This window comes from Asterias amurensis, chromosome 3 (assembly GCF_032118995.1).
Source record: "Asterias amurensis chromosome 3, ASM3211899v1".
NCBI lineage: Eukaryota > Metazoa > Echinodermata > Asteroidea > Forcipulatida > Asteriidae > Asterias > Asterias amurensis.
In genome coordinates, this window is record NC_092650.1 from 2,240,975 (window position 1) to 2,266,629 (window position 25,655).

The following is a 25,655-nucleotide window of genomic DNA, read 5'->3' on the forward strand; positions in this document are numbered from 1 at the left end:
GTGCCCCTTCAAAAGTTTCAATAGACTTTATGATTTGCCAATGGAAGTGCCCTTTGCAAAAAAATGCCCTCTCAATTCTGAAAATCCAAGTTTGCAGCCTCAACTCCAGTACAACCCACCTACTGACGGACACCACACTATGAAGTTACAAATCTCAAGGCCAGGTTCTCATTTTTTGAAGAAGATCTCTCAAGTACATGAAAGTACATCCATCACACGCATTTGAAAAATAATTCCTAGATGACAGAAGAAGGATAACCGATCTCGCCACAATAGTTTTCAGGGTTTGCTACTCCATCAGCTTTTCCGCTAGCCAATTAATCAAATGAAATAGGGATGCACTTCTCAACACTGAACGAGCCAGCCGGACCACTTTGGAGAGAATTCTGACTGGTCCTGAGGTGTTTTAACCGGCATTGGCCAGAGCGGACCACTGTTAAGAGGTGGTCAAGTTGGGTAGTGGTGTCTTGCCTCGACCCTGGTTCGAATCCCACCGGGGGCACTACGTGGATTGGGTTTTCAGTCCCTACTTCACGGCGTGGGGTTTCCCTGAAATAAGTCTCTGGGTTTTCCTCCCACATCAAAAACTGAAATCATCTTCTTCTCTTCTCGTTTGGCTCTAATTACAGCGCTGCGAATACATTATCCACATCCAGAAATAAGGGAGGACGCTCTTCTTTCTGAAGATCACATCAGGTGGTTCTTATTTCCCATGTAAGGTCTCTCTACAATAGTTCTCATCACCTGATTCTGAAAGAAGAAAGTCTTAATTTTGCTGCCCAGATAGAAGAAGATGAGCAAGACGGATAGATACTGAACCCACGCAAACTTGAGTACCTGTAAGAAACCTGGGATGAATGTGTGCTTCGGTTAAGGAAATGTAATTACAAATTGTTATGAATGCACAAGGATATGGTCAATGATGGAGAACAAGTGATACTTAATAAATACCACACCAGGGATGAGAAATTTCACTTGGTGTATGCCATCATAAGCATAACATAACAAGCCTGTGAAAATTTGGGCTCAATTGGTCATCGAAGTTGCGACAAAATTCTGAGGAAAAAAACCCACCCTTTTTGGACGAATTTGTTTGCTTTCAGATAGGAATAAAAGACTTCTAGCTAGAAGTCTCCTATTATTTTAGTGAGCAATTACCTCTTTCTCAAAAACTACGTTACTTCAGAGGGAGTCGTTTCCCGCAATGTTTTATACTATCTACAGCTCTCCAATGCTCGTTACCAAGTGAGTTTTTAAGTTAATATCTGTTTTCAGTAATTACCAAACGTGTACCTTCCCGTCTGCCTGGTATCAGAAAATACTGTGCTTTTCTCCAAAGTAAATGAGTTCTTTTATCTACTTTTCTAACAATGAGGATGCTGGTTCCAAAAGCTCTTTATTTTCTCTGGTTCATTTAAATAGCTTTGTTTAATGGTTATTCCTTTAAAAGAAATTGTTTGTACTCTGTTTTCATGAAGTATGGAAATAAATATAAGTTTAAATGAATGAATGAATCTATAACTCTAGGGGTTACCAAAAGGTGGAAATGCTATTATTGCATTATACATCCTAAGATCGGGATCCCAGTTTCAGACCTATTTCTTAGTTTCCCCTGTAACCATAAAAAGTCCAGATTTCACCCGTGATGATATTCTGCAAAAACGCACACATATAAATCAACTATTTTTTTATAAAAGACATAAAATACACACTTGAAAAACCATGCAAGTAAAAAGGATATATAATGATCTCTTCAGGGTAGCGCACCGTTCCTTTGATCAGGAACGATTCAGATGAACTTGGACCCCTCTGCCAGACAGGATACTGACAGTCAAAATATGTACTCACTGATGGAAAAGGAAAATAACCAACTCGATGAAATATGAAAATATGAAAGTTCTCGGGGGGGGGGGAGATATTTAAGAGGGGGTCCATGAATGTTATCTAGAAATTTTAAGAAATTGTAAAACTAGAAAAGAAAACTAATGGTGACTTTTTGTTTATCTGTTCAAATCAAATGAAGCATTTCCGTTTTAATGAGGAATTGAGAATTCCAAACAGAGAAATTAAAATTACCAAAAATGGAACTTTTAGTGTTTTTGTATTTTCAGGTTATGTAAAATCAATAAAACAGTGCTCACCATTTCTTGAAATGTAGTTGCTGAATATTTTGGAGAGTTGGTAATCAGACGCAAAAATGCTATTACCGTCAATGACTGGAGTCTATGAAAAGAAAAACAAAATTATCATATTTTTTCGAAGCTGAAATTTTGAAATTGACATCATTAAACCAACTACAACCTCATGGAAGAGTTTTTAAACATTTTCACAGATTGATGAAATTGCAGGATGTTAGTATTACTTTTGAACAATATTCTTGTTTGTGTGTCTGCAGGGAGAAGTTGTAAAGTTGTGTTGCAAATTTGCAATCATTTTGAATGTGCACAGTCATGCTTCATGTGGCCTGTTATTGATAATAATATTCTCAGATATATTTCAATTCAGTAGTAGGTAACCACTGGTCTTCCACGTGTCCCAGCGTGTACCAAGATACACTCAAAATTAAGCAGTAAAAAAGAACATAAACTGCTAAGTTTGTAATTAAAAAAAGCTTCAGAAAAAATAAAGCCAATAACTCTAGGAAATATTTAGTTTCGATATATGTAAACAAATAAGACATACATTATATCTTGTGTCGACTGCGCTGTGGGAAAGAGGCATCTTCAGTCTTAACCTCAACTCTCCATCCATTGTGACCTCTGACCCATGAAAAGGTGATGCATGCTCAACGTAAGCCATTGTCTCCATTTGCAGTTTGGAAAATCTCTGTCAACGTAAAAAACACCCAAAAAACATAACAATATATTCCACAGACATTGAAGACACTTACTGGACACCTTTGGTAATTGTCAAAGACCAGTCTTCTCACTTGGTGTATCTCAACATATGCATGAAATAACAAGCATGTGAACATTTGAGCTCAATTGGAAAAACAAAACAGCCTCAATTTACCCATAAATTATATCATTTAAGGAACAAACATTTATGAGTTCAGGCCGGGTTATAGTCGGTCGCACGATGGTCGCGCGATGGAAATCTTGACGCGGCGATCATAAAAAGCACAGTGTATATGCCTCAGCGATGACTATAAACTTTGTTTTTTAAGATCACTCATCAAGATTTCCATCGCACAACCATCTCGCGATCGACTATAAGCTGGCCAGTAGTCTGTTTTGCCATGGAAGGGTCATACTCGTAACTGGTCGAAATAAATATTTAAATATTTTATAAAGAAAGTGATTACTCACATACAATCTGTAGTCAAAGATCAAGATGAGTTTCATCCCTAAGACTTCTTCTGTTGCTAAGACTGGTACCGAGACGGAGAAGTGAAGCATATCTGATTTACCGTCACGATTAGTATCTTCTTCTCTGGTCTATGTGGATTGAAAATAAAAGAGTTAATAAGGTTAAAGACACTGGACACTTTTGGATATTGTCAAAGACCAATATTCTCACTTGGTGTATCTAAACATATGCATAAAATATTAAACCTGTGAAAATTTGAGCTTAGTTGGTAGACGAGGTTGCGAGAAAACAGTGGAAGAAAAAATGCCCTTGTCACACAAGTTGTGTGCTTTTAGATGCTTGATTTTGAGAACTCAAAATCTAATTCTGAGTAGTGCTGGGCGAATAGTGAAATTTTGTTATTCGGATACCGCTGGCCAACTATCCGAAATTAACCGGATATTCGAATAGTTTTTTCACCGCTAGAGGGCGCTTTAAAAAAAAAAAAAAAAATGATTTTTTTTTTTTCGCTAGAGGGCGCTGTTCGTTTGTGAATGAGATCTCATGGGCGGATTGATATTAGTTTTAGACAGTGTCACTCGGTTCATTCATAAAAATGACCGGATCTAATTTAAAGATGGGGATTTGCTTTTTTTTTTTGATCGTGATTGACTCTACGTGAAGGAAAACTTTTGTAATCTTTGAACAAATTACGTCAGAAATGTCATTGTTTTAACTCTTCATGGAGGTGAGCATAGTTTAATACTTAATTTATGCTGTTTTATGCTGTCTTAATAGAAGTTTCATAAGGATTCAGACAAATCATTCATATCAGTTGTCGCCCGACGTCCGGGGATATTCGGATATTAATGAATATCCGGTTACTCGGTTATAATTACAGAACTATCCGGTTTATAAATAGCTATTCGCGCCCTATGCGGATATCCGGTTAAGAAAAAAAAGGCATTCGCGGTTACGGATAGGAAAACCTATTCGCCATTAACCGGATATTCAAATAATTCGCCCAGGCCTAATTCTGAGGTCTCGAAATCAAATTCAAAAATTTGTTTCTCAAAAAACAATGCTACTTCAGAGGGAGCTGTTTTCTCACAATGTTTTATTCTAATTCTGTGTTCCTCACCAAATGATCTAAGTGTTTGAATACCCCTTCCCCCAAAAAATTGTTATTACTTAAAAAGGGGAATAAAAAAATGTAAAGAATAAAGATGAATGTATAATGAATTAGACAGTTACCTTGACTAGGGGAATTCTTAGGTGTTGTTGTTGGAGTTGGTTAAAGTTCTGATAAGTGCTCCAAGCTAAGTACGAGGCAGAATCTTGGGTATCAATGAGAAGAAGCATCTCATGCTTAAACCGGACAGTAGGCTGCTCTCGGAAAAAGGCATCATTCAACCACAAACCTGCAGTGGTCAAAAATGCATTCATAATCATACATTGTGGACTACATTAACTACTTAAAAATCGTGTTTGCTACTCAATATATTATCAGCAATGATAAGAAAGCAATGTAAGCGATTCTATTATAACTAGGTGGTGTAATCAAATGAAAAAGTTGCGGCAAAACAAATCTAGTTTACAAAAAGAAAAACCACCAAACATTAAGTATATATATTAAATAAATACACTATAGCAATGAATTAATCGAGAGATGAATGTATATAATAGTATATACAATTACCTTAATTATACCTACATGTAATATGTATATAGAAGTATAACATAAAATAAAAAAGAACATGACAAATTGCGTAGGGGTAGAGAACAATCAAAATAATGACTGCAGTGGTAGCGAGGTGCATCTATGTCTATGATATATTTCTACCTCCATGGAGTCATCATGGATGGACTCCATGCATGATGATGATGATGAGATTGTTGAGTTGAGTGAATGCAATTTCTATTATTGATTTGTTTGTTTTGTGCAATAAAATCATAATCATCACAAAATAGCAATAGACTATAGGATGTATGATGTAATGTTTGTTGTATTGAGAATGAGATTGAGAATGAGACAGACTGGCCATTTATAATCCCTCCCTCTGTGCAGTGGGAGTTTGCATCCGTTTGCCGAGTTTCTTTGACGAGAAGATCATTAACACTCAGACAAGAGTCAGAGGACAGACATGACAGTGAATCTCCATGACAGTGAGAGCAGACAATCAACAATACAACATACCATATCGTAACAGGTTAAGCACAAAACATGTACAAATTTACAAACGGGACCTGTGCTTCACTTAAAAAAGTATTCAATTAAAACGCATTTTAATACCTTCACTCCAGAAGACTATCAGAAATGGCCCAACAAACGTCAAGACAAATATTAAAATGACGAATAATGTTGGGGTCGTCCATAAACTGGCTTTATATCGCTGATAAATCGGATGAGCGTAAACTTCAAGGACCGCCATTTTTTCGATTTTTCTCTCTAAAAACTATTTAGGCTCGTTCAATTCAAAGTAAAACGTTTTTAGATATTATTAAAAAGAAACAATGTATGAAATATCTGTATAAATCTCTGATTTTATGAAAACTTACGAAAATGTATGTAGTAAAGGAAGATATCAATGCAAAATTATGGATTTTATTTTACAGAAAAACGAAAAAAATCGTGAAAAAAACGAAATGTACGGAAAGCCACATGCAGCTTTAATGAGATCATTAATAAAATACCACGATCAATGACCATCTTCAACTTAGTCGAGGGTCACGGGAAAAGAAGCCAGCTTGTGTAATACTTTGTTTAATTTTTTGGGCGGATAGATTTTTGGGACAAAATGAGGTGTAAATTAGATTGGAGGCAATTGTGTGACTTTCAAGCGAAATTGTACGCAATATGCTTTTTGTCTCCAGCGCTTTTTGTTACAAATAATGCGTTATGATGATGCAAAATGCGATGGGCCAATTAAATGTTTGCCACAGAACAATCTGTTTGCAACTATTCCAACTAATGAAATTACTGACGACAAAATGGGTAAACATTGTTTGTGAAATGCTTTTGAATGTCCTGAGATTGCCCAGCATTGGTTTTATTTTTCGGCTGCCGGGCACCACCAAAGAAGTCACAAGATTTGACCTAAAATCAGCCACTAACTATTACATGAGTATTACGAGCATGCACAAATGTTGCACCAATTCGCCACAACAGACCTTTCCCATGAAATATGAAATAATGGCAGCGTGACGCAGACGCGATTGCGTGTCTGCTTAGTGCACAACTCTATGGCGTTTGCCAACCAATGATTGTAGTTAGTAGCATATTTCATGGAAGGGTACCATTTCGAGCATGTCCACCCAGGAATTCTTCAGAGGGGTACATTTAACAATGGAACAATGCTACCATATAAGGTTTTCTTTGTTTTGGTAAACCCACAGAGAATTTCCTCTGAAAATGTAATAATAATAATAATAATAATAATAATAATAATAATAATAATAATAATAATAATAATAATAATAATAATAATAATAGAACAACAAGGACCCCCCTCCCAACATCCTTACAAAATATCATAAACAATAGAGTGGTGCAGTGGAATGTTTACAGTTTAAGTGGCGCTCCATACACAATATCCACAAATCACTGGTCCCTGTCAAAGACCACGATAAGAGATAAGAGAAAGATTTGGGACCAGTCAACAACAGCTGAACAACATTTGCCATTACGCAGTAGCTATTTATATCACAAAATCAAAACAACAAAACATCATTAAAAAAAAACCAGAGACGTATAAAGCTAGACGACCATGGACTGCCAGCGGAAGTAGGATTGTTTGTCATGTGACACCATAAAATTGTGTAAAATAAGTGTGAACGAATTTGACTGACAATTGAAGGGATTGCAAACGAGGTTTTATAGAACATTCAAAGTCAGAAATACTGCGTTTACAATTGACATTTGACAACAGAAAGAAACCATGAAGTGGCAATTTAAGGAGGAAACGCCGGAAGGTGAGGATTCGAGTCGGGGAACAGACCGTGTATATTATACGACTACAATTGTAATTTGCTGTGTTCACAGACTAGAGTTGTGATTACTTTTATTTCAAAACAAATATAATTCACTTGGAATCAAACAACTTGACTTGCATTGCTTTATAACACAGCGGTTCGTATGATTTTATGAACATGGAGGAAGAAATACAATAAAAACAGACAAACTGAAATCACGCTTAAATTAAAGTTAATCTATTTAAATTATATTTATTAATAAAATTAATAAATAAAAAATAATACTACAATAGTACCACAAAAAATAGAGGGTGCCGTTATCAAGGTTATCATATATGGTGTTCAGACAACTTGTCCTTCAGACAACTCAACCATTCGGACAACTCAACAGTTGAGACAGCTCAACCGTTTGGACAACTCGACGAACATTTTTCTTCAACTGCAGACAACTGGACTTTGGACCAAGACAAGTCAACGGATGGCCGGCCGTGACGGGGGCCTCAGCATGGAGCGCACGCAGGGCTGGGAAGAGGGGGGGGGGGTTAGGGTAGGTTTCAGGCCAAGTCACACTGCAGCGATAACGTAAAAGATAAAGATAACGATGCAAAGAGAACGCGTTCTATTGGTTGAATTGCTCAACAGTCTACGCAGAATACGCCCACACTTATTCAACCAATCGAGGGTTTGCATTGTTAATGTTATCACTTTTAGTCTCGTTATCAAGGCCTGTGTGACCGGGCCTTTAGGGTTAGGCTTAGGGTTAGGGTTGGTGTTAGGGCTAGGATTTACAGGAAATTTGTGTAAACATGTCAGTAACAGAGGTCGACCGTTCAACTGTCGACTTGTTTTGGCCATTTGTAAGTTGTCTCTTTTTGCAAAATATTTTTCAAAAGCTTCTTAATTTGTATTTTTCATCATTTTTAATACACAGAGCAACGATTAGCAGAATCGTCCAAGATTCGTTCAAAGTATTCAGACCGGATTCCAGTGATTGTACAGAAGGCTGCGAGGTCACAGATACCGGAAATAGACAAGAGAAAATTCCTTGTGCCAGCGGATATAACTGTGGCTCAGTTTATGTGGATCATACGTAAAAGAATTCAACTACCACCAGAGAAGGCTGTGTTTCTTTTCGTTGGGAAAGTTCTGCCACAGACAAGGTGAGTCATTATACACTCACTCACTCACTAACTCACTCCCCCACTCACTAACTCACTCACTCACTGAGTCGACCCGAGTTGTCACATTGCCGCATGTTTGAGTCAGGCTTGATGTCTGACACGCCACACAACTCTATCCTGCATACAGCTGATAAGCTCCTCCTTGTTGTTTACTCATGCATCCTCGATCAGGGTCAGCATGGTCTTGGTGGGTCTTCCGGAACCGTGCCTGCTGTGGGTGGGCTCCCACACGATGACTTTATTGGCTGGTAGCTCTGGGCGCCATAGGCAGTGACCAGCAAGAACATTTATAATGCACACAATCCGTAAAAAACGATCATGGTGCTCATCAGATGATTTACCAATTGAAAAAAACCCAGAAAAGCATATACAAATGATTCTGGCCGTAAGCGCTTTGCATGAGATGTGTTTTTAGCCTGTGTTTAAATGTCTCAAATTATGAAGAAGTCTGAATGTGTATGGGGAAGTGAGTTCCATCACTTGGGGAGCTGCGACAGAGAAAGCTACGTCCCCCTAGTACCTAGTTGATTAGGGCTCAACCAAGAGGAATTTGCAAATGATAATCCTCACTGTCTCCCCCTCCCTTTAAATTTTTAAGAACCATCAGGGGTGGATTTCACAAAGAGTTAAGACTAGTCTTATATCTCAAGTTAGGTCGAGTCACCAGTTAGGACGAGTTACTGGTCCTATTTTAGGACTAGTCGAAATCGAGCCCTGGTATCAGAGGAAAAGGAACCTACCACAAATGTAAACTTTTTATCTCCACTTCCCTTTAACTTTCCAAGAACCCGCAGGGGTGGATTTCACAAAGAGTTAAGACTAGTCTTATCTCGAGTTAGGATGAGTAGTTAGGACGAGTAATCTTAGAACTAGCCTCAAGGTTTTATTATCTCCTAGGACTAGCCCTAAGTTAGGACTAGTCCCATCTCTTTGTGAAATCGACCCCTCGTATAATAGGAAAAGGAACCTACCACAAGTGTAACATTCTTCATTGTCTTCTCTACAAAAAGTTAGTGTGATGTTTCCAATGCTTTGCTGACTATATAATCTGGATTCAGTAAGAAGGTAGGCCTCTACAAAGAAGATTTGTTGTCATTTTGTTTGCTAATTTTGTTCTTTTTTTTCTCATTTCAATTAATACAGTGCAACTATGAGTCAAATCTACGAGTTACACAAAGACGTTGACGGTTTCCTGTATGTTTCTTACAGCGGAGAGAACACATTCGGCTCATCATGAAGTCCATCATAGCCGCCGAACATTCCTTGGAAATGTAAATAAGTAAATAAGATTTAGTAAAAAAAAAAGCTTGATTTGTATAATCATCCAAAAACTATTTTGAACAAAACATTATAACGTGTGGTTGATGTTCATTATGTAATTATTTATTTTGTTATGCAGAGAAAATGATATCCATGTCTCTTGACTGGCAGTTGAGAATTAAGGAATAAGGATGAAAACGATATACCTTCAAGACATCATGTAGAAACATTATTAGTCCCCTACCTCATTGTGTGTAATCAGTCAGTATAGAGTGCCGGCATGTTCGTCCGGAGGTCATTAGTTCGAATCCCACTCTAGTCAATTCTTTGTTCAACCCCAAAAATCAGAGCAATTGTTTCCACGCTGGAAAAATAATCTGTGTTTGAATACACACTCTGAGAGACCTTACTGTCGATAACATTTCTCAGATTTAAATTTGTTAGGATAAAAACTGATAATTATGTTAATTTTTCCATAACCATGTTTACTTCAAATTGAAATATTCTCAAAATCCTTTATTCTATTGAAAGCTGCTGTACTTCTAGCCAAGGAAGTTTTTGTAGCAATTAATTTAAAGAGCGACTACTAAATGTATACCTTTCCTTTAAAGCTAGCTATCAAAGCTTTTAAACGGTTCCTGCACTGGTATACTGGTTGTCTATGTTAACGTATTGGATCAACTCATACTCTACCCAACTTGTACTCCAACCAATTAGCAACATCATGTTTACTACCCTAGCAGAGATTTCTCAAAGGCTAAGCGAAAGAAGGGGAAACTTGTTTAACAATACATTTTAGGTGACCTAAAATGTAATGTTAAACAAGTTTTCCATGGTAAACATTCGCTCGGCCCCAGTGGCTAGTCTATCCAGGACCGCTGGGATGGGCTAATCGCTTGCACAGATTCTTGTTCAGGAAGTACGTCATGTATGCAGTGCATAGAAATGTGGTGCAATGTGAGTGTGATGCATGATGGGACTGCGCATTATTCAACCAATGACAGTGCATGGTACGTTTGCCCATCCCAGTGCCTTTGGTTAAAGCAAGGCGATGGGGACGAGCGAATGGTAAACATTGCGTTGTTATGGTGTGTTCTTGTGCGGCAAATAACCTCAACAAGTACAAGTTGGTCGGAGTACAAGTTGGCATGACATTTTTTGAAATCTTTCTCTGATGTCAGATTGTTTTGCCCCTTTGGAAAATGAGAACAAAATGTGATTAAAGGCATTTGACACCTTTGGTAATTGTCAAAGACACGTTTTCTCACTTGGTGTATCCCAACATATGCATAAAATAACAAACCTGTGAAAATTTGGACTCAGATGGTCATCGAAGTTGCAAGAGAATAATGAAAGGAAAAAAACACCATTTTTGCACAACTTTGTGTGTTTTAGATGCCTGAGAAAGGCATCAGGCTTGAAGTCTTTTAATATTTGTGTGACAGCTCTCCATTGCTCGTTTACAAGTAAGTTTTTTTGCTAACAATTATTTTGAGTAATTATCAATAGTGTCCAGTTGCTTGAAGAACATAGTGTTCTTCAACTCAAGATTTCCCAATCATCTCAAACATGCAAAGTCTGAAATTTTCACTACTAAGTAGTTGAGTAATAGTCAAAGATGATAACATTGTTTTTGAACTTTTATACTTGAAATATGTCAGTACTCGCCAAACGAAAAAAAGGAAAAATTTTACAACAAAAGTTTTGTTGTTTCTGTTGTTGACACTTTTAGAGAGGCTGCTTAAAATGCATATTTATTAGAGAATTTGTTGGTTTATATTAAAATTAAATTTTTTGTTTTTATTGTTTTAATTTCTTTATAAGAGAAAGTTATATTCCATTACAGACCTTCAGTAATTTTTTGCCATTGTATATTTTGCAGTATGTTGCCCTTAAAAGAATCCCACAAACTTGTATATGGTTTTCTTTTTTTAATGAAAGTAACTTTCTGAATAATAATGCAATATTCTTTTGAAATCAACCGTTAAAGAAGAGTCAGTTTTGTAAGATTTAAAATAAAAGTCAATTTTGTGATGCTAATGGTAATCTATTAAATAAATCTCGGCTTATCGTTAGATCTTGTCTTCTTGTTCGTTTGTGTTACTGAGTTTCGATTAGGACATGACTATTTTGGCTGACCTGAGAATCCTCTTACGTTAAATACAAAGTGACTGCAGACTGTCATGGTGCCTAATACTGAATACAAAATGAAACTGAAATAAAATGATTGCCAATTAATGATCAATTATAAACATATAGCACCATTTTGATAATAATTTACAACAAATAAAAAAGTATCATATAGCGAACGTGTCTACCTTCAAGATACTCAAGGTGCTTAGTAGGCCTACATGATACAGAAAGAAGTTATTGAAGCTCTGAATTCTGAAACCCAATTATGTTGCACACCTTATAAGGGTTTACAACTTAAAGGTGATGTGGCGCATTCAGCTGCCACTCCAAGGCAAACTCTCTAAAAGCACTATTTGAAGAGGGGCAACTCTTTCTCGAGTGGTCTTCCACTCTTTTAGATTAAAGTGTACATCTTTTAGAGTGATTTTTCACTCTGTCCTTGAGTGAAACCCCTCTGAAAGGTTGAAATAACCTCCACTCTTTTTGAAGAGCCATAATATGAGGGACAACTCAAAATGTAAAAAGTGGTGTTTTTCACTCTTATACATTTAGAGAGAAGGAACACCGCGGGGAGAACCTCTTCTCTTTTCGATGGGAACCCCTTTTCTTTTCGATAAGTGCACAATTCACAAATTATTTCTGCGTAGGCCTATAATGATGTTTTTAAAATGCAATTCTTCGTTCATTGTTTGTAAAAGCAGATCTACCAAACAAATTTTCATTTTACGTGGTAAATGTCATAATATCTTGTATGCTGCTCATTGCGCACACAAGTTCAGTTACCTCCCAATTAGTGGGCGTAACTATAGGGAGGCAGTGATGTTCGTGCCCTCCATTTAAAATTTTGATATTTTAAAAACGATTTTCCAGAGAGTAAAATGTTATATTCAACAGCTTTAATTGGGCAGGGGTGCCCCCCTTTTTACACCCCCTTGTGTGCCCCGTGACGGTGACGCAGTGCCTCAGCGAGCGTAGCAAACAATGGAGGACAAAACATGATTGTTACAGCAGGGAATTCTCCATACTACGAAGAATTGTTGCACTTTTATATTTCGCAACTTTTTTACAATATCCAAAAATTGCAAACAAAAGTTAATAATTTGTAATTTCTAAATTTAGCCTTTTTGTGTTATTCAAACCAAATGTATCAGAACACCACATTATATTGTTGTTTTCGAAAAAACAAATGCCATAATAAATTACGCTATAGATGCTATTCGAGGTGCACGGAAGCCCAGGAGATTCTCACGATGCAATTTCATGGTGTTTAGCAGAGTGAAAATGCCGTTCGATCAGCAAGTTTTCTTGCAGCGAGCAAGTTTTAGTGGGGTACCGGTGGCAACAGTATAAATTTCATGAAATTGGTTGGTAACCTGTTTCTGCTAAGCAGGATTTGTTCGTGCTTAACAGGCTTTATAAAATTGGGCCCTGATTCTCACAAAAGCTCAGAACGCTTTCAAGGTAAACTGACACAGTCTATTAATTTTGGTTTTTACCCAAACTGACACAGTCTAGTGATCAGAGATACCACCCTGGTGCCCCACCAGCGCAAACATGAGCAAACAATTATATAGAGAGAACAAAAGGTGATTGTGTACCAAAAACGCAAAAGGGAATTCCCCATTTCGAAAAGGCTTGGGTACAGAATGTACACCTGTACTTCCTTGTTCCACTTTCATATTTCGCAATCATTTTACAAACAAGAAGTCCCGGACAACACAAAAGAAAAACTGGCTCCATCAGGTCTATAAATCGGTGCGCAGAGAGTTGTTTTTAAAGGAGGCTGCGAAATTCCTTTGGTTAGTTCAGCACCACCAGGGACCGTCACGTCACATACAGTCATAAATTACAAAAAATCATGGCGCTCAACAAACTCAACCTGTTATTTGTTGTGATTCTATCGGTTTATTTCAGCCCAGCTGTGGAGTCAGTGAATCCTGGATTTAAAGGCAGGATCACCCAATCGGGACTCGACTATAGTGAGTATCGTCTTTATTAAAAAAAAAACAATAATTAGGAATTGAAGGCAAACTTGGGCGTTATGGGGTTCAATCGGCTCAAGACAATAAACTGTAGTTAGTGCAGTTTGTAGCTATGGTTTGCAGATTTTGGAGCTCCAGTAAAATGAAGTGTATAGTGAACATGGTTTAAGGTACATGTATGGCAACCAGAACACTAATTTTCTGTTTAAAATATTAATTTGTTGATTTCGATTTATCCCCTTCCAATTTATTTCGATCATTAGGCCTACGAATACGAAATTGCAATTAAAGGAACACGTTGCCTTGGATCGGACGAGTTGGTCTTTTAAAAGCAGTTGAAACCGTTTGTTATGAAATACATATGGTTAGAAAGATATTTTAAAAGTAGAATATAATAATCCACACATGTATCACTCGAAATTGCACGGTTTTCCTTTTACGTCGCGCACTAACACGGTCGGCCATTTATGAGAGTCAAAATGTTGACTCCCATAAATGGCCGAACGTGTTTTTTCGCGACGTAAAAGGAAAACCGTGCAATTTCGGGTGATACTTGTGTGGATTATTATATTCTACTTTTAAATTATCTATCTAATCATTTGCAATTCGTAACAAACGGTTTCAAACGCTTTTCAAAGACCAACTCGACCGATCCAAGGCAACGTGTTCCTTTAATAGACGATATATCCTTTGATACAAAGGGAAACCTCTTTCAATTGTTAAACAAACCGCGCTGGTTTGATGGACGGCCAAATGTTGGCAAAACATTCAGTTGCGCTATAACAAATGTTGTGGACAAATTCAGCATTTTCTGCAAACTGTCCAATTAAATAAAATACCTCCTATGATTGGTTACTTTGTTTCCAACTATTTCGACAACATTTTAAAATAATTATGTGTGTAATATTTACGAACTGTATTTTTGCATGTATGGCTTTCCCGAGTTGTTTGTACATCCTCGGTTGGCAAAAACTCGGTTGCAAAAGAAAGATCTATATAAACACACAATAACGTTTATGGGGGACATTGTGGCTGATTGTCTTTGTTTGTTGGTTTGTATTTTTTTTATTAGTGCGTGATGTTGGACTGCAGGTTCTGAAAGAGGAAGTGCAAAAACTGAAAATCCCAGATATATCCGGCGATGCGCATGTACCTGTGGTCGGTCACATCACCTACACAGTGTCAAAGTAATTCAACATTTTATGTCTATATAGCCTAGGCCTAGGCTCACATGAGCACACAAGATGTGTTTTGTGTGTTGGAAGTTTTGTGTGTTGGAATGGCGATGGAATGTTATTATACACATGGCATATTATTACTTCAACTTAAGGGAATGTATACACACCAAATCAAGTAAAAGACAAAATCATTTTTAAAGAAAATACCACAAGAGGGAATTGATACATTTAGTAATCACTCTGATCTTATAGCAATACCAACTGTTGGTTAGCCTACATCAGTGACAGCAGCTTTCGATAGTGAAACGCATTTTGAGAACATTTTCACCTTGATTCTGAAGTAATGCGGTTGTGTCAAAAGATATCAGTTTTTATGCCAAAACAAATTGAATCTGAGAAGCGTTACACCGCGGTAACGCTTCTGAGATTGTGTACCAGGGGTGGATTTCACAAAGGTAGTCCTAACTTAGGACTAGTCCTAGGCAATGCTAAGAGATAGGACCAGTCCTAAGTTAGGATGAGTCACTGGTCCTAACTTAGGACCAGTCCTATCTCTTAGCATTGCTTAGGACTAGTCCTAAGTTAGGACTACCTTTGTGAAATCTACCCCAGTATTCTTATTTTCGGCGATATCTCTCAAACTCGAACAGTTCCAAAAACCCAAAGGTTTACTTTGCCTTACAAACGAAGACGTTCAACACAATAATACTCATAGCAGCAAATGAGTTTATGAAATTGAAACCGACATGGCTCAGGTTTATACAATATCTTGTTTACATAATCTCCAATTTAATTTGCATACAATCCAGTTTCGCTTTTCAAATATTTGAATTGTTTCCTGAACTAATAATAATTATTGACGTTTCTTTTCGTAAAGCATTCGCATCACAAGTTTCTCGATCCCCCCAACCTCGACCTCGCTGACGACAAAGACTGGAGTAGGTCTGACCCTGGCATCAACTGGGATAAGTTTGTCTGCGTGGGGAAACTGGCACTACAGTAACCATGGATTGTAAGACTTAATTAATTGACATTTTTAATGAATAAGACAACAAAAGTATAATAATATCGCATTCTTATATGGCACACGTGTCTATGCCAAACAAGGTACTCAAGGCGTTGAGTTTATACAAACTTACAGAATAGAGAGGTTATTGCAGTAATGAATTCTGAGACCCAACTATTTAACACCTTACAAGTTACAAGGGGCTATGGCGCATACAACCACCGCCAGGAACACCGTGGCGAACCCCTTCTCTTTCCGATAAGTGCACTGAGTTCTTTTACACGGGTTACACAACACAGGGGGACCAACGGCTTTACGTCCCATCCGAAGGACGAAGCAATGGTTAAGTGTCTTGCTTAAGGACACTTGGTCATGGCTGGGGATGCGAACCCACACTCTGCTGATCAGAAACACCAGTGTTTGAAATCGGTGCTCTAACCGCTCAGCCACACTTTCTCATTGATTTCAATTATTCGAATGAGACCATGGGCAAAACAAACACCACAAAGCCCTGTTGTACTTTAAGTTATGTATCTAATTTTGTAAAATGTTAATATTGAGCGTCTTATTACTCCAACCAGCATTCACATCAGTGATAGCGGTTCATTTGATGCATCTGTGTCAAGTACATCACTCATGCTCACTTTGAGGATTGGTGAGTCTTCCTTATTTATTTTACTATGTTTATCCGCTTTCGTTCCTATATCCTTCCTCCCTGCTTGAGTTATCTAATCTTTACATCAACTTTATACACATTTTCTCATCTACAGGTGTGGACAACAGTGGGCGCCCTACTATCTCCATGACTACCCAAGACTGCTCATTTAACGCGGGTTATGTTAGAATCAAACTTCACGGCGGCGCGAGGTATCAGTTTGTTCATTTTTTTTTCTAAAACCTCAATATTAAAAAAGTTTACGAAGAGTGCGATTTATTTTGTACATAGCTATCAAGATATCTTTAACTGACAACTCGCACTTGCCCCTTTGTGATATATTTTACTGTTTACTTCTTAAATTCAGCTGGCTGTACAATCTGTTTTCGAAAGATATTGCTGGAGTTCTGAAATCCTCTATCAACCAACAGGTAGGCCTTATAGACCTTTATCACGGTGCAGCCATCTTGAATTTCTTCCCATTGATATCAATTTTACAAAACCGAGGCTGGAAGAACAAAATAGCCTGGTTTCTATTTTTGCAAAATAATTATTGGCATTCATTTTCATTGTTCGATACGAGGATGACCAAGATGGAGGCAGGGTGCTAAAGGTCTATATTGATCAGTAACTTCTTATAACGGGACTTTTTTTTTAACTCGAGGTGGCAGCAGACTTGAATTCGTTGTTTTGGGAAATTATGAGCATGCTCAGAATCCAAACACATTCAGCATAAAAAAAAGATTAAAACTAACATCGTTTTATATTATTAACTGTTTAGACTTGCTCTTTGGTTATGAAGGAGGTTAATGATGATCTTGAGATGCAACTGGCTAAGATTAAAGGTAAGTTATAATCGAGTAATATTATTCTTTGCCGTATGAAAGTTTCGTCCACTCCACCTCATTCAACATTTTGTATGTCACATTTTGAACCTTTTGTTGGGCCGGAAACTCCAAGTTGCATTTGAACCCTATGAAGAACCCATATTACAATTGCCTTTAAAGTACGAAATTTATATCACCAAATATAAGCCCACATAAGTGTTCTTGACGAATACAAACTTTGCCAAAAGACAGAAACAAAACTTACTTCTTCAAACTGTTTTGATTTATTGTTCACAGTTGAGGCACATTTTGACAAGACCGCATGGATTAATTATTCTCTGGTAGCGCCTCCTACGTTCAACGGTCACATCGATACCGCCCATAAGGTAATTTGGAAAATCCATTTTTGTTAACTCTCTCTCAAGAAAATCATAATAAGTTGATATAATTTAAAAAAAAATCAGTTATTTTTTATAGCGCTTTATACTTGATCTGAAAAGTTGCCAACGGCTGTAACACAGAAATCCGAACTGCGTTAGAATGCTATTCAAAATGGCGCCCATTTTGCCCAGAATTCAATTCAATTATTTCCATATTGGTGAAACAATGAGAATGTTTAACTAATAATTACAATTATTTAAGTCAAAGACAGTCAGGAACAGGTCAAGAAAATATTAAATGAAAATGAAATGACATTAATATTAACAATCTAAATCAATAATCTAAAATAATAATGATTTGCGAACTGGTAACCGACAGGGTGAGGTGTTTCCTGCTGGCACTGGTCCGCACGCCGAGGCCCCTTTCACCGTACCAGTCATACCGTCAGATCCCGATGCATCACGGCACATGTTTCTCTGGATAACAGACTACATGTTTGAAACTGCGGGATACGTGTATTATAAGGCAGGAGTACTGGCGTACAATGCCACACAGGACACGGTAAGAGTGCCGCATTAACAAGTTTGTAGTTTTTCAAGATTACAGGTTGGCAGTTTGTATTCCTTAAAAGCAAAGTGTACCTTGGGTCTTCGGAACCGTTCGATTGTTTAATCATAAATTAGATTAGCTTAGATAAGATTTTTTTATTCATCATGTAAACATGAAAGTGTAGATGTAACACAGTAAAACCAACATGTGCAAATTTAACTTCAAAAGGTGGTCGCGTTATGGGGGATATTGCCGAAAATCCAAAGCGAATTATTTTCATGCAGGAAGAATAATCTCCAGTCACATTCTGAGAAGCGTCATAGACTCAAATTGTATAGGGCATAATGAACAACTGATACCTTTCTATATAACCAGATTACTTCGAAGTGAAATGCTTCTCAAAATACTTTATACTATCGAAAAACGGATGGATGCTTCTAACCAAAAGTTGTTGTTGTTGTCATTAATTTAAAGTGTTAACTAAAACATTCCCTTTGTTTATAACAGCTACCCCCAGATTTCAAGTACAAACTCAACACGGATACGTTTGCCGTGGAAGTTCTCCTGCCACAAGTAAGTTTGTTATAAAAAAAAAAAACTGTCTTTATCACATCGTGGGAGAGTGTAACAAAATCATCCTGTAATAAATTCACATTATAGCCTGGATTACTTACCACACAATAATTTATATAAGCCAGAGATCTGCCTTGAGTCGACGTCAATATTCGTCCAAAGTTATATTTTGATCTCGCATTTGTTTCACGTGAAGATTTGCAGTCAAATCATTAATGCTTGTATACATAATAAAACAGTTCCACGCTGCTTTGGCATGCATGACGACTGAACGTGCAGCTGCAACATCACCTTGGACCAACCAAAACACAGATATGGAAAGCTTACGTCACTGCACGTTTATCCAATGGGAGACTTTAGGGACACTTGGTGGCAGCAGACTTACCAGGTAAAATCCATTGTTCTCAATCATGTGCGCACGCTTAGAACTACGTAAACAATGGAAATTTACCTGGTAAGTCTGCTGCCACCTAGCGTCCCAAAGTCTCCTATTAAATAATGGTATGCCACTGTATACAGTGTACTGAGAAAATTAGATTGGAGACAATCAAGGACTTGATTGTTACTTGTTATTTGTCTGTCTTAATTGCTTTAATTAAAAATACCAATAGACTTACAGCATGATGTGTTGTTTAAGTACAGTGTTCTGGTTCTTATAAAACTAGGGCCCACAGTTGCTCAGAACAAATAAATAACTTCCAATCTTATTGGAAAAAAAACTGTTGTCTTTTGCAGCTGAATGAGAAGTTTCCCAACATGCCGATGCAAGTCAATGTCAAAGCTTTAGCGCCACCCATGGTCAGATTCACCCAACCTCAAGTCAACGCTTCTGTCAACTTACAGATTGATGTGTTTGTCATTAATAAGGACAAATCGCTGACTTTTGCGGTGTCCTTGGATGTGGTATGTTTAATAAACTAATTACGTTAAGACAGTACTTCGGTTGTTCACAATCCTTTTAATTGTTTTGCCTCATTCCACTGTAATTCAAATTAAACATTAAACAAATTATTAAAGTAAAAAAAATGTAAAAAAAGGAGATTATTTTCTTTTATTTCGAGAACAAACGATTGAGGGGTAGATTTTACACAGTTAGTTCTGTTAACTTGAAGGACTATGTCTCTTATTTTAAATGCACGTCGCCAGACACACAGTGCCTGAAGGCCACTTAAGGGTGGGCTATAAATATACACAAATCAACTATTTTGTTTCCAGGAGCCGTTGCCCACCCGCTCCTGGGGCTGAAAAAGGGTTACCCTTTACAGTCCATGAGGCAGGATGTAGGCTTGGGTATACCATCAGAAGCCTGGATTGTGGAGCACGAAAGCACTCGAAGGCTAGTCCTAAAGTTAGGACAAGTAAACTCATCGTAAATCAAGCTAACACTAGTTTTAACTCTTTGTTAAATCCATCCTTGGTATCCCAAGGATTTTGTCGCATACCAATTTACTTGTCTCTGATTTCCGATTTACCTAAATATTTAAACTTCCAGGTCGTGCACGGATCTGCTTCTCTGGGCTGTGTTGAAAACGCCGCTGGTGGAAGTTCGTTGACATGGACAGTAAAACTGATTAAGTACGTAATGATTTCTTGTCAATAGGCCTAGTATCTTTAAACAAGTATTGACTGTACAATGCTTATGCACATCGGTGTATAAGGGTACAATCAAATTATATTCTTTATCCCTGATGCAAATTTGACATCTCTTCTTTTTTCATCTTATAATAAAACTTCAAAGGTAGTTTACAATTACCAGTTATTTGTTTTGTTGCAGGACTGATGTCACATTGAAGCGATCAGCAATTGGAAAAATAGATGTGAGTTGTATACAAGTAAAATATGAGTTTTGGAATAATTAAAGTCTGCGAACCATTATTGTCAACATTACAGGATCACATGTTTCATGAACTTACAGTAATAATATTATACTGGTAATCAATGTTAGCATAAAAACTTATCTTGTTAACGATCAATGGAGAGCTGTTGATAGTATAACACATTGTGAGAAACAGCTCCCTTTGAAATAACATATAGTTTGTCAGAAAGAAGTAATTTTCCACTAAAATATTTGATTTTGATTTCGAGACCTCAGAATTAGAATTTGAAGTCTCGAAATCAAGCATCTGAAAGCACACAACTTCGTGTGACAAGGGTGTTTTTCTTCTTATCTCTCAACGACCAATGAGTTCAAATTTTCACATGTTTGTTATTTTATGCATGTTGAGATACACCAAGTGAGAAGACAGGTCTTTGACAATTACCAAAGGTGTAAAGAGTCTTTAAACTCAACTCAATGACTGGTTCGTTATTAATATTTATATTTTTGTTTTTCAGACGGATGGTCTGGCCATTGGTATTGAGTTTGCCTGCAAAAATATGCTTGTTCCCTGGATTAATGGTATAGAAACCAAGTTCCATTTTACTGTAAAATTTTATTTTCTTTAAGTGATGGATTTTTTTAACGTGAGAAAAAAATCAAACACTTTAGATCTTGGCTGTGCTCCGTGGTCATAATGGGTTGATGTGGCTGGCAGCTGAATGCGCCCTTGAATGCCAGCTTCTCGAACACGTTGCAGCCGCGTCCTTCGCAAGTCAGCTGTAGCTGCGAGTAAGGACAATTAGCCCCCCCCCCAAATTATTATAAAATAAACAATGTTCTTGTCACAGTCAAACTTGATACCGCATGAGTACTCCTGAAGTAAACTTGCGGGTAAAACCATGCATGTATAGTATGTCTTTTTAGCGAGTGTTGGCTCTAGTGTGGTCTCGACGTTTCGAACAGTATACTCTGCTCGTCTTCAAGAGTATACTGTTCGAATTCGCAAGTTGACTATTCAGTACTTCTTATTCTTCACACCATGCAAAGCTTCAAACAACTATATTTGCTATGAATTGTGTTGTTTTTTTGATGTTGAAAATTATTGGCAGCATTGATACAACAAAAGTGAAACAGCAGAGAGGAATGTTACTAAAGAAGTTTAGCAATTTGGAGTCGAGGTACTTTTTGTGTAACACAAAACACAATGTCCACAGCTTCACAATAAATTTACACCGTTTGAAGATAATGATATTAGAAAGCTTACCTTAATATTACTTGCTGAGGCAATGTAGTTTTTGAGAAATGAGTAAAACAATGTCACGGAAGCTTTCTACCACCATTATCTTCAAACTATGTGTGTTTGATGTAAATCTGTGGACACTATAGTTTGTGTCTTACAAATAACTTCCGACCCTTCAATAAAGGTACCGAAAGTCACCTGCCCTGAAATTACCGATCAATTATTTTAATCTGATGCGTAGGGTGTAAATCTTTGCATGATGGAAGTATAAATAAAAGAGGTTAATAGAATGATTTGCGGTAACACGTAATGACAATCTTTAAATGAGTTTGGGTGGTTCTGAATTTTTTTAAATTTTTTTTTTAAACAAGAGGTTTGCGGAAACACCATTCTTGAATATGTTGGTTCTGTTATCAAAGAACCGGTGGTTAACGACCCAACGTTTTGACCATGCTCTGATCGTCTTCTATTTGACAGTTGATTTTTGTTTGTGCATTTTGTTTTGTCTTTGTAGAAGCAGGAAAGAAAGGCATGCCTCTGCCGAACGCAGGCAACGTCAAACTTCAGAAACCTGTCATCCAACAGGGACAGGTAAACACATTCTATTCTTTGCATTGTTGTATCATTCCGGGTGTGGTCATTGTTTCGTTTCGTTAGGCTAGCTATTTATCTTTCATCGGGCATGACATTTTGATATTATCACAGGATAAGGAATGACCTAAATGTACACGTTGGTGTGTAGGCTCTCATTTCAAACTATTTAATCATAACTCTTTTTAGAGGCAGAGCGGAAAACGGACTAAAATTATAAAGAATATTAATTGTGCCTGTTTCATGCACAATTTTATGAAAATCTCATGAAAACGAAACGTCATCCAATCCACACTGAAATGACAATATGAAAAGAACAAAAACTGTTTGTGGTTCTTTTTCTTTGTATATGGGCAATACATTCAATTTAAATAAAAAACTAAAACAACTTTGTTATGAACTTTATAAAGAATGTTGTGCTTTTTTGCTTCATTTTTATTTCGCAGGGCTTCGTGAAACTCGGCACGGACATTTTGTACATCCCATCTGAGTAAGGTGCTGCCTAGTCATGTATGGATGGAAAAGTGTGATGAGAGAATTAAAAGGGGCCTTCTGTGAACTAAGTGGTTAATTAGACTATATTATCCAGATGATCGGTGTTACAATAAAAGCTCGTCTATTCAGATTTTGTTTTGCTGTGTGAGGAAACTTGTATAATCCCTATAGCGCTCTGAAAATTATTGGCAATAAAAACTTACGTGGTATGGAGTACAGGCTACATCAGCTTTTGATAGTGTAATGCATTTTGAGAAACATTTCACTTTGAAGAACTGATACGGTTATGGAAAAGAAAATTATCCAAAAACTTTTTATAAAAAAAAAAACTTGAATCTGAGAAGCATTGCGGTCAACACATTTCTCAGATTGTGTATTCCAATTACGGGTTATTCTTCCTGATTGGACATGATATACACGCTCCGGAGTTTCAGCTATATATTAGAAACGCAACCGCCTTTTTGCAATGAAATTTGAGGCATTGCATGGTGAGGTATCAATATCCATTTGGTTTGCGGTATACACTCATGGTGTTGCCGCAAACATAGAGTGCGTTTTGGCGACCCCAACCAGGGTGTTGGTCGTTGGTTCTGCTGTTCAGACTGCACGACAACCGAGTTGTGAGCTCGGTTACCGTTTTGGTTGTGACGTCAGAAACAGTTTTTGGTTGGGGTCGTCAAAACGCACTCATAGAGGATTTAAATAATCCAAAAAAGAAAGGTTTACTTTGCCTTTAACCGTCATATATAAATAACTATAAACAATCTTTCCATAAAGTTATTGCTCATATTATTTTTTATAGATATAGAACTACGTGTGACGTTTTTAAAATGAATATATCATCGTATTAAAAAAGTAAATTAATTACCATAGCATATTGTTTTCAAAAGTGATCAACCGTGCCAGGGTAAAAAAAAATACTTTATTTTATTTTAGTTAATAACACACAGCTCATCTACCATTATCTTTAAATAAAATCAAAATAACATCCACAGAATTGTGCTAACGGCTGGTGTTCTTCCGTGAAATTGTGACGTCATCGTCTGTTACCGAGACCAGTGGACTGCACGCACAGATAATATTTTGGAGTTGAAGTCTTTTGACGAAAACAAAACTTATACTCGACTCCCATTGTTTTTTGTGATGATGTGTAAATTTAGCTTTAAATTGTATTTTGTTGCTTGCTTAAAAAGTTTACTCCTTTGCTTATCGCTAATTTCGTTAATCGCTAATCGTAGATCGAAGCAACATAAGTCGCGGCGGCGCGCATAATTTATATTGCTGGGAAATTACTTCACATTTCAGTATAAACCAATTTGCATGAGACTTTTCGTAAAGTGAACAATAGACCTATTATGTGTAAACGTCTCAAACCATCACTAGTAAATTATTGCTATAAAATGATTAGATTTTTATCAAAATAGATTATAATTCAATTTCCATTTTAATCATTAGGCAAATTAAATCGCTAAGTTAAAATGCGCTGTAAAAAAAAATATTTTTACCAGGTCACTAGACAAATTTGTAGTAACGTATCGGTCGATTAGGCCTTCGACCTTTTTATATGGCAAGATTGTGAAATACTGAAATTGCAGAACATTTAGTAAAATAATTGGAATAGGTTTTGATAAAGCATACATTTGTATAGTGATTAACTAATAAAGCTTGTAAATTTCCTTCGATATGGTGTAATAAATCTGACGACTACAGTTCTTATCATTCCAATACAAAATGGCCGTCTTCGTGTTTTCATGAAATTGGTTCACGAGTGTATATTCCTAATATTTAAATTAGAATTGTGATGATAGGCCTACGTTGGTTTCTTACTAACTATTCAGGTGAAGTTTGATGGGGGGGGATATCACGTGATCACCAAAGTACCGTATGGAGATTCATGGGGCTAAGCCGCTAAATATGGATGGTCATGTCAGTGGGGATTGTAAATTATTGGTGACGAACAATTTGTAATTTCGTTATTTCGTTATTATAATAACTTGGGGGCTAATCATCCTTACTCGCAGCTAAGAGCTGAATTGCAAAGGACGCGGCTACAACGTGTTCGAGAAGCACGCATGAAGGGCGCCTTTGGCCGCCAGCCACATCAACCCGTTATGACCACGGAGAACAGCCAGAGATCAAAAGTGTTTGATTTTTCCCCGAGGGAGGAGCACCGGGTGGTCTGGAAGGCCCTCGTGGCACAGCAGAGAAACCACGCACAACTCAGTTCACATATGGCCCCGACCGGGAATCGAACCGGGGTCACCTTGGTCGGAGCGAGCGCCTTACGCACAAGCCAACCATGGCAATTGGGAACTGTGATTGAAAAAAAAAGTAAAATAAGGCCGTACCAGCGAGTTGCCGCCATTTACAGTGGTCCGCTTGCCACATGCAAATCAAAACACCCGAAGACAAGCAGTAATACTCTCACTCCCAAGTTGTGCATGGCAATCCCAGTGTTAACAAACATCCCTATTTATATTCGACAATAAAATATGAAAAAACTGGAAAAGTTTCCGTATCCTGTC

At 37.2% G+C, this 25,655-nt stretch overlaps 3 protein-coding genes across 3 annotated transcripts; 2 read left to right on the forward strand and 1 right to left on the reverse strand.

Moving 5' to 3' along the window:
* Window positions 1-685: 685 nt before the first annotated feature.
* LOC139934881 (transmembrane protein 231-like) lies at window positions 686-5,727 on the reverse strand. The gene is made up of 7 exons (XM_071929302.1): window positions 5,582-5,727; window positions 4,543-4,709; window positions 3,309-3,437; window positions 2,683-2,826; window positions 2,142-2,223; window positions 1,740-1,847; window positions 686-857 (listed from the first exon to the last, which is right to left on the reverse strand). Exons 1-7 carry the CDS (start codon window positions 5,718-5,720, stop codon window positions 688-690), a joined length of 939 nt encoding a protein of 312 aa, XP_071785403.1. The 5' UTR covers window positions 5,721-5,727; the 3' UTR covers window positions 686-687.
* A 1,251-nt stretch (window positions 5,728-6,978) lies between these two features.
* Window positions 6,979-11,776, forward strand: LOC139934895 (gamma-aminobutyric acid receptor-associated protein-like 2). Its single transcript, XM_071929315.1, has 3 exons — window positions 6,979-7,260; window positions 8,192-8,420; window positions 9,585-11,776. Exons 1-3 carry the CDS (start codon window positions 7,227-7,229, stop codon window positions 9,676-9,678), a joined length of 357 nt encoding a protein of 118 aa, XP_071785416.1. The 5' UTR covers window positions 6,979-7,226; the 3' UTR covers window positions 9,679-11,776.
* Window positions 11,777-13,528: 1,752 nt separating this feature from the next.
* LOC139934875 (bactericidal permeability-increasing protein-like) lies at window positions 13,529-24,826 on the forward strand. The gene is made up of 16 exons (XM_071929292.1): window positions 13,529-13,813; window positions 14,889-15,003; window positions 15,872-16,006; window positions 16,582-16,655; window positions 16,771-16,867; window positions 17,023-17,086; window positions 17,437-17,500; window positions 17,780-17,868; window positions 18,242-18,424; window positions 18,920-18,985; window positions 19,721-19,888; window positions 20,478-20,560; window positions 20,760-20,802; window positions 21,320-21,383; window positions 22,559-22,635; window positions 23,082-24,826. The coding sequence occupies exons 1-16, from the start codon at window positions 13,693-13,695 to the stop codon at window positions 23,127-23,129; spliced, it is 1,491 nt and encodes a 496-aa protein (XP_071785393.1). The 5' UTR covers window positions 13,529-13,692; the 3' UTR covers window positions 23,130-24,826.
* Window positions 24,827-25,655: the final 829 nt, after the last annotated feature.

What these genes read in the sequence shown, in the direction of transcription:
- LOC139934875 (XM_071929292.1), top strand. Translation starts at nt 13,693, where the DNA reads ATGGCGCTCAACAAACTCAACCTGTTATTTGTTGTGATTCTATCGGTT. An exon ending in TTGCGGTGTCCTTGGATGTG is followed by an intron (nt 19,889 to 20,477) that starts GTATGTTTAATA and finishes TTAAACTTCCAG; the next exon opens with GTCGTGCACGGATCTGCTTC. An exon ending in TGGACAGTAAAACTGATTAA is followed by an intron (nt 20,561 to 20,759) that starts GTACGTAATGAT and finishes GTTTTGTTGCAG; the next exon opens with GACTGATGTCACATTGAAGC.
- LOC139934895 (XM_071929315.1), top strand. Translation starts at nt 7,227, where the DNA reads ATGAAGTGGCAATTTAAGGAGGAAACGCCGGAAG. An exon ending in TAAGGAGGAAACGCCGGAAG is followed by an intron (nt 7,261 to 8,191) that starts GTGAGGATTCGA and finishes TTTAATACACAG; the next exon opens with AGCAACGATTAGCAGAATCG. An exon ending in AAAGTTCTGCCACAGACAAG is followed by an intron (nt 8,421 to 9,584) that starts GTGAGTCATTAT and finishes CAATTAATACAG; the next exon opens with TGCAACTATGAGTCAAATCT.
- LOC139934881 (XM_071929302.1), bottom strand. Translation starts at nt 5,720, where the DNA reads ATGGCGGTCCTTGAAGTTTACGCTCATCCGATTTATCAGCGATATAAA. An exon ending in TCTTTGACTACAGATTGTAT is followed by an intron (nt 2,827 to 3,308) that starts GTGAGTAATCAC and finishes TTACGTTGACAG; the next exon opens with AGATTTTCCAAACTGCAAAT. An exon ending in CAACTACATTTCAAGAAATG is followed by an intron (nt 1,848 to 2,141) that starts GTGAGCACTGTT and finishes CTTTTCCATCAG; the next exon opens with TGAGTACATATTTTGACTGT.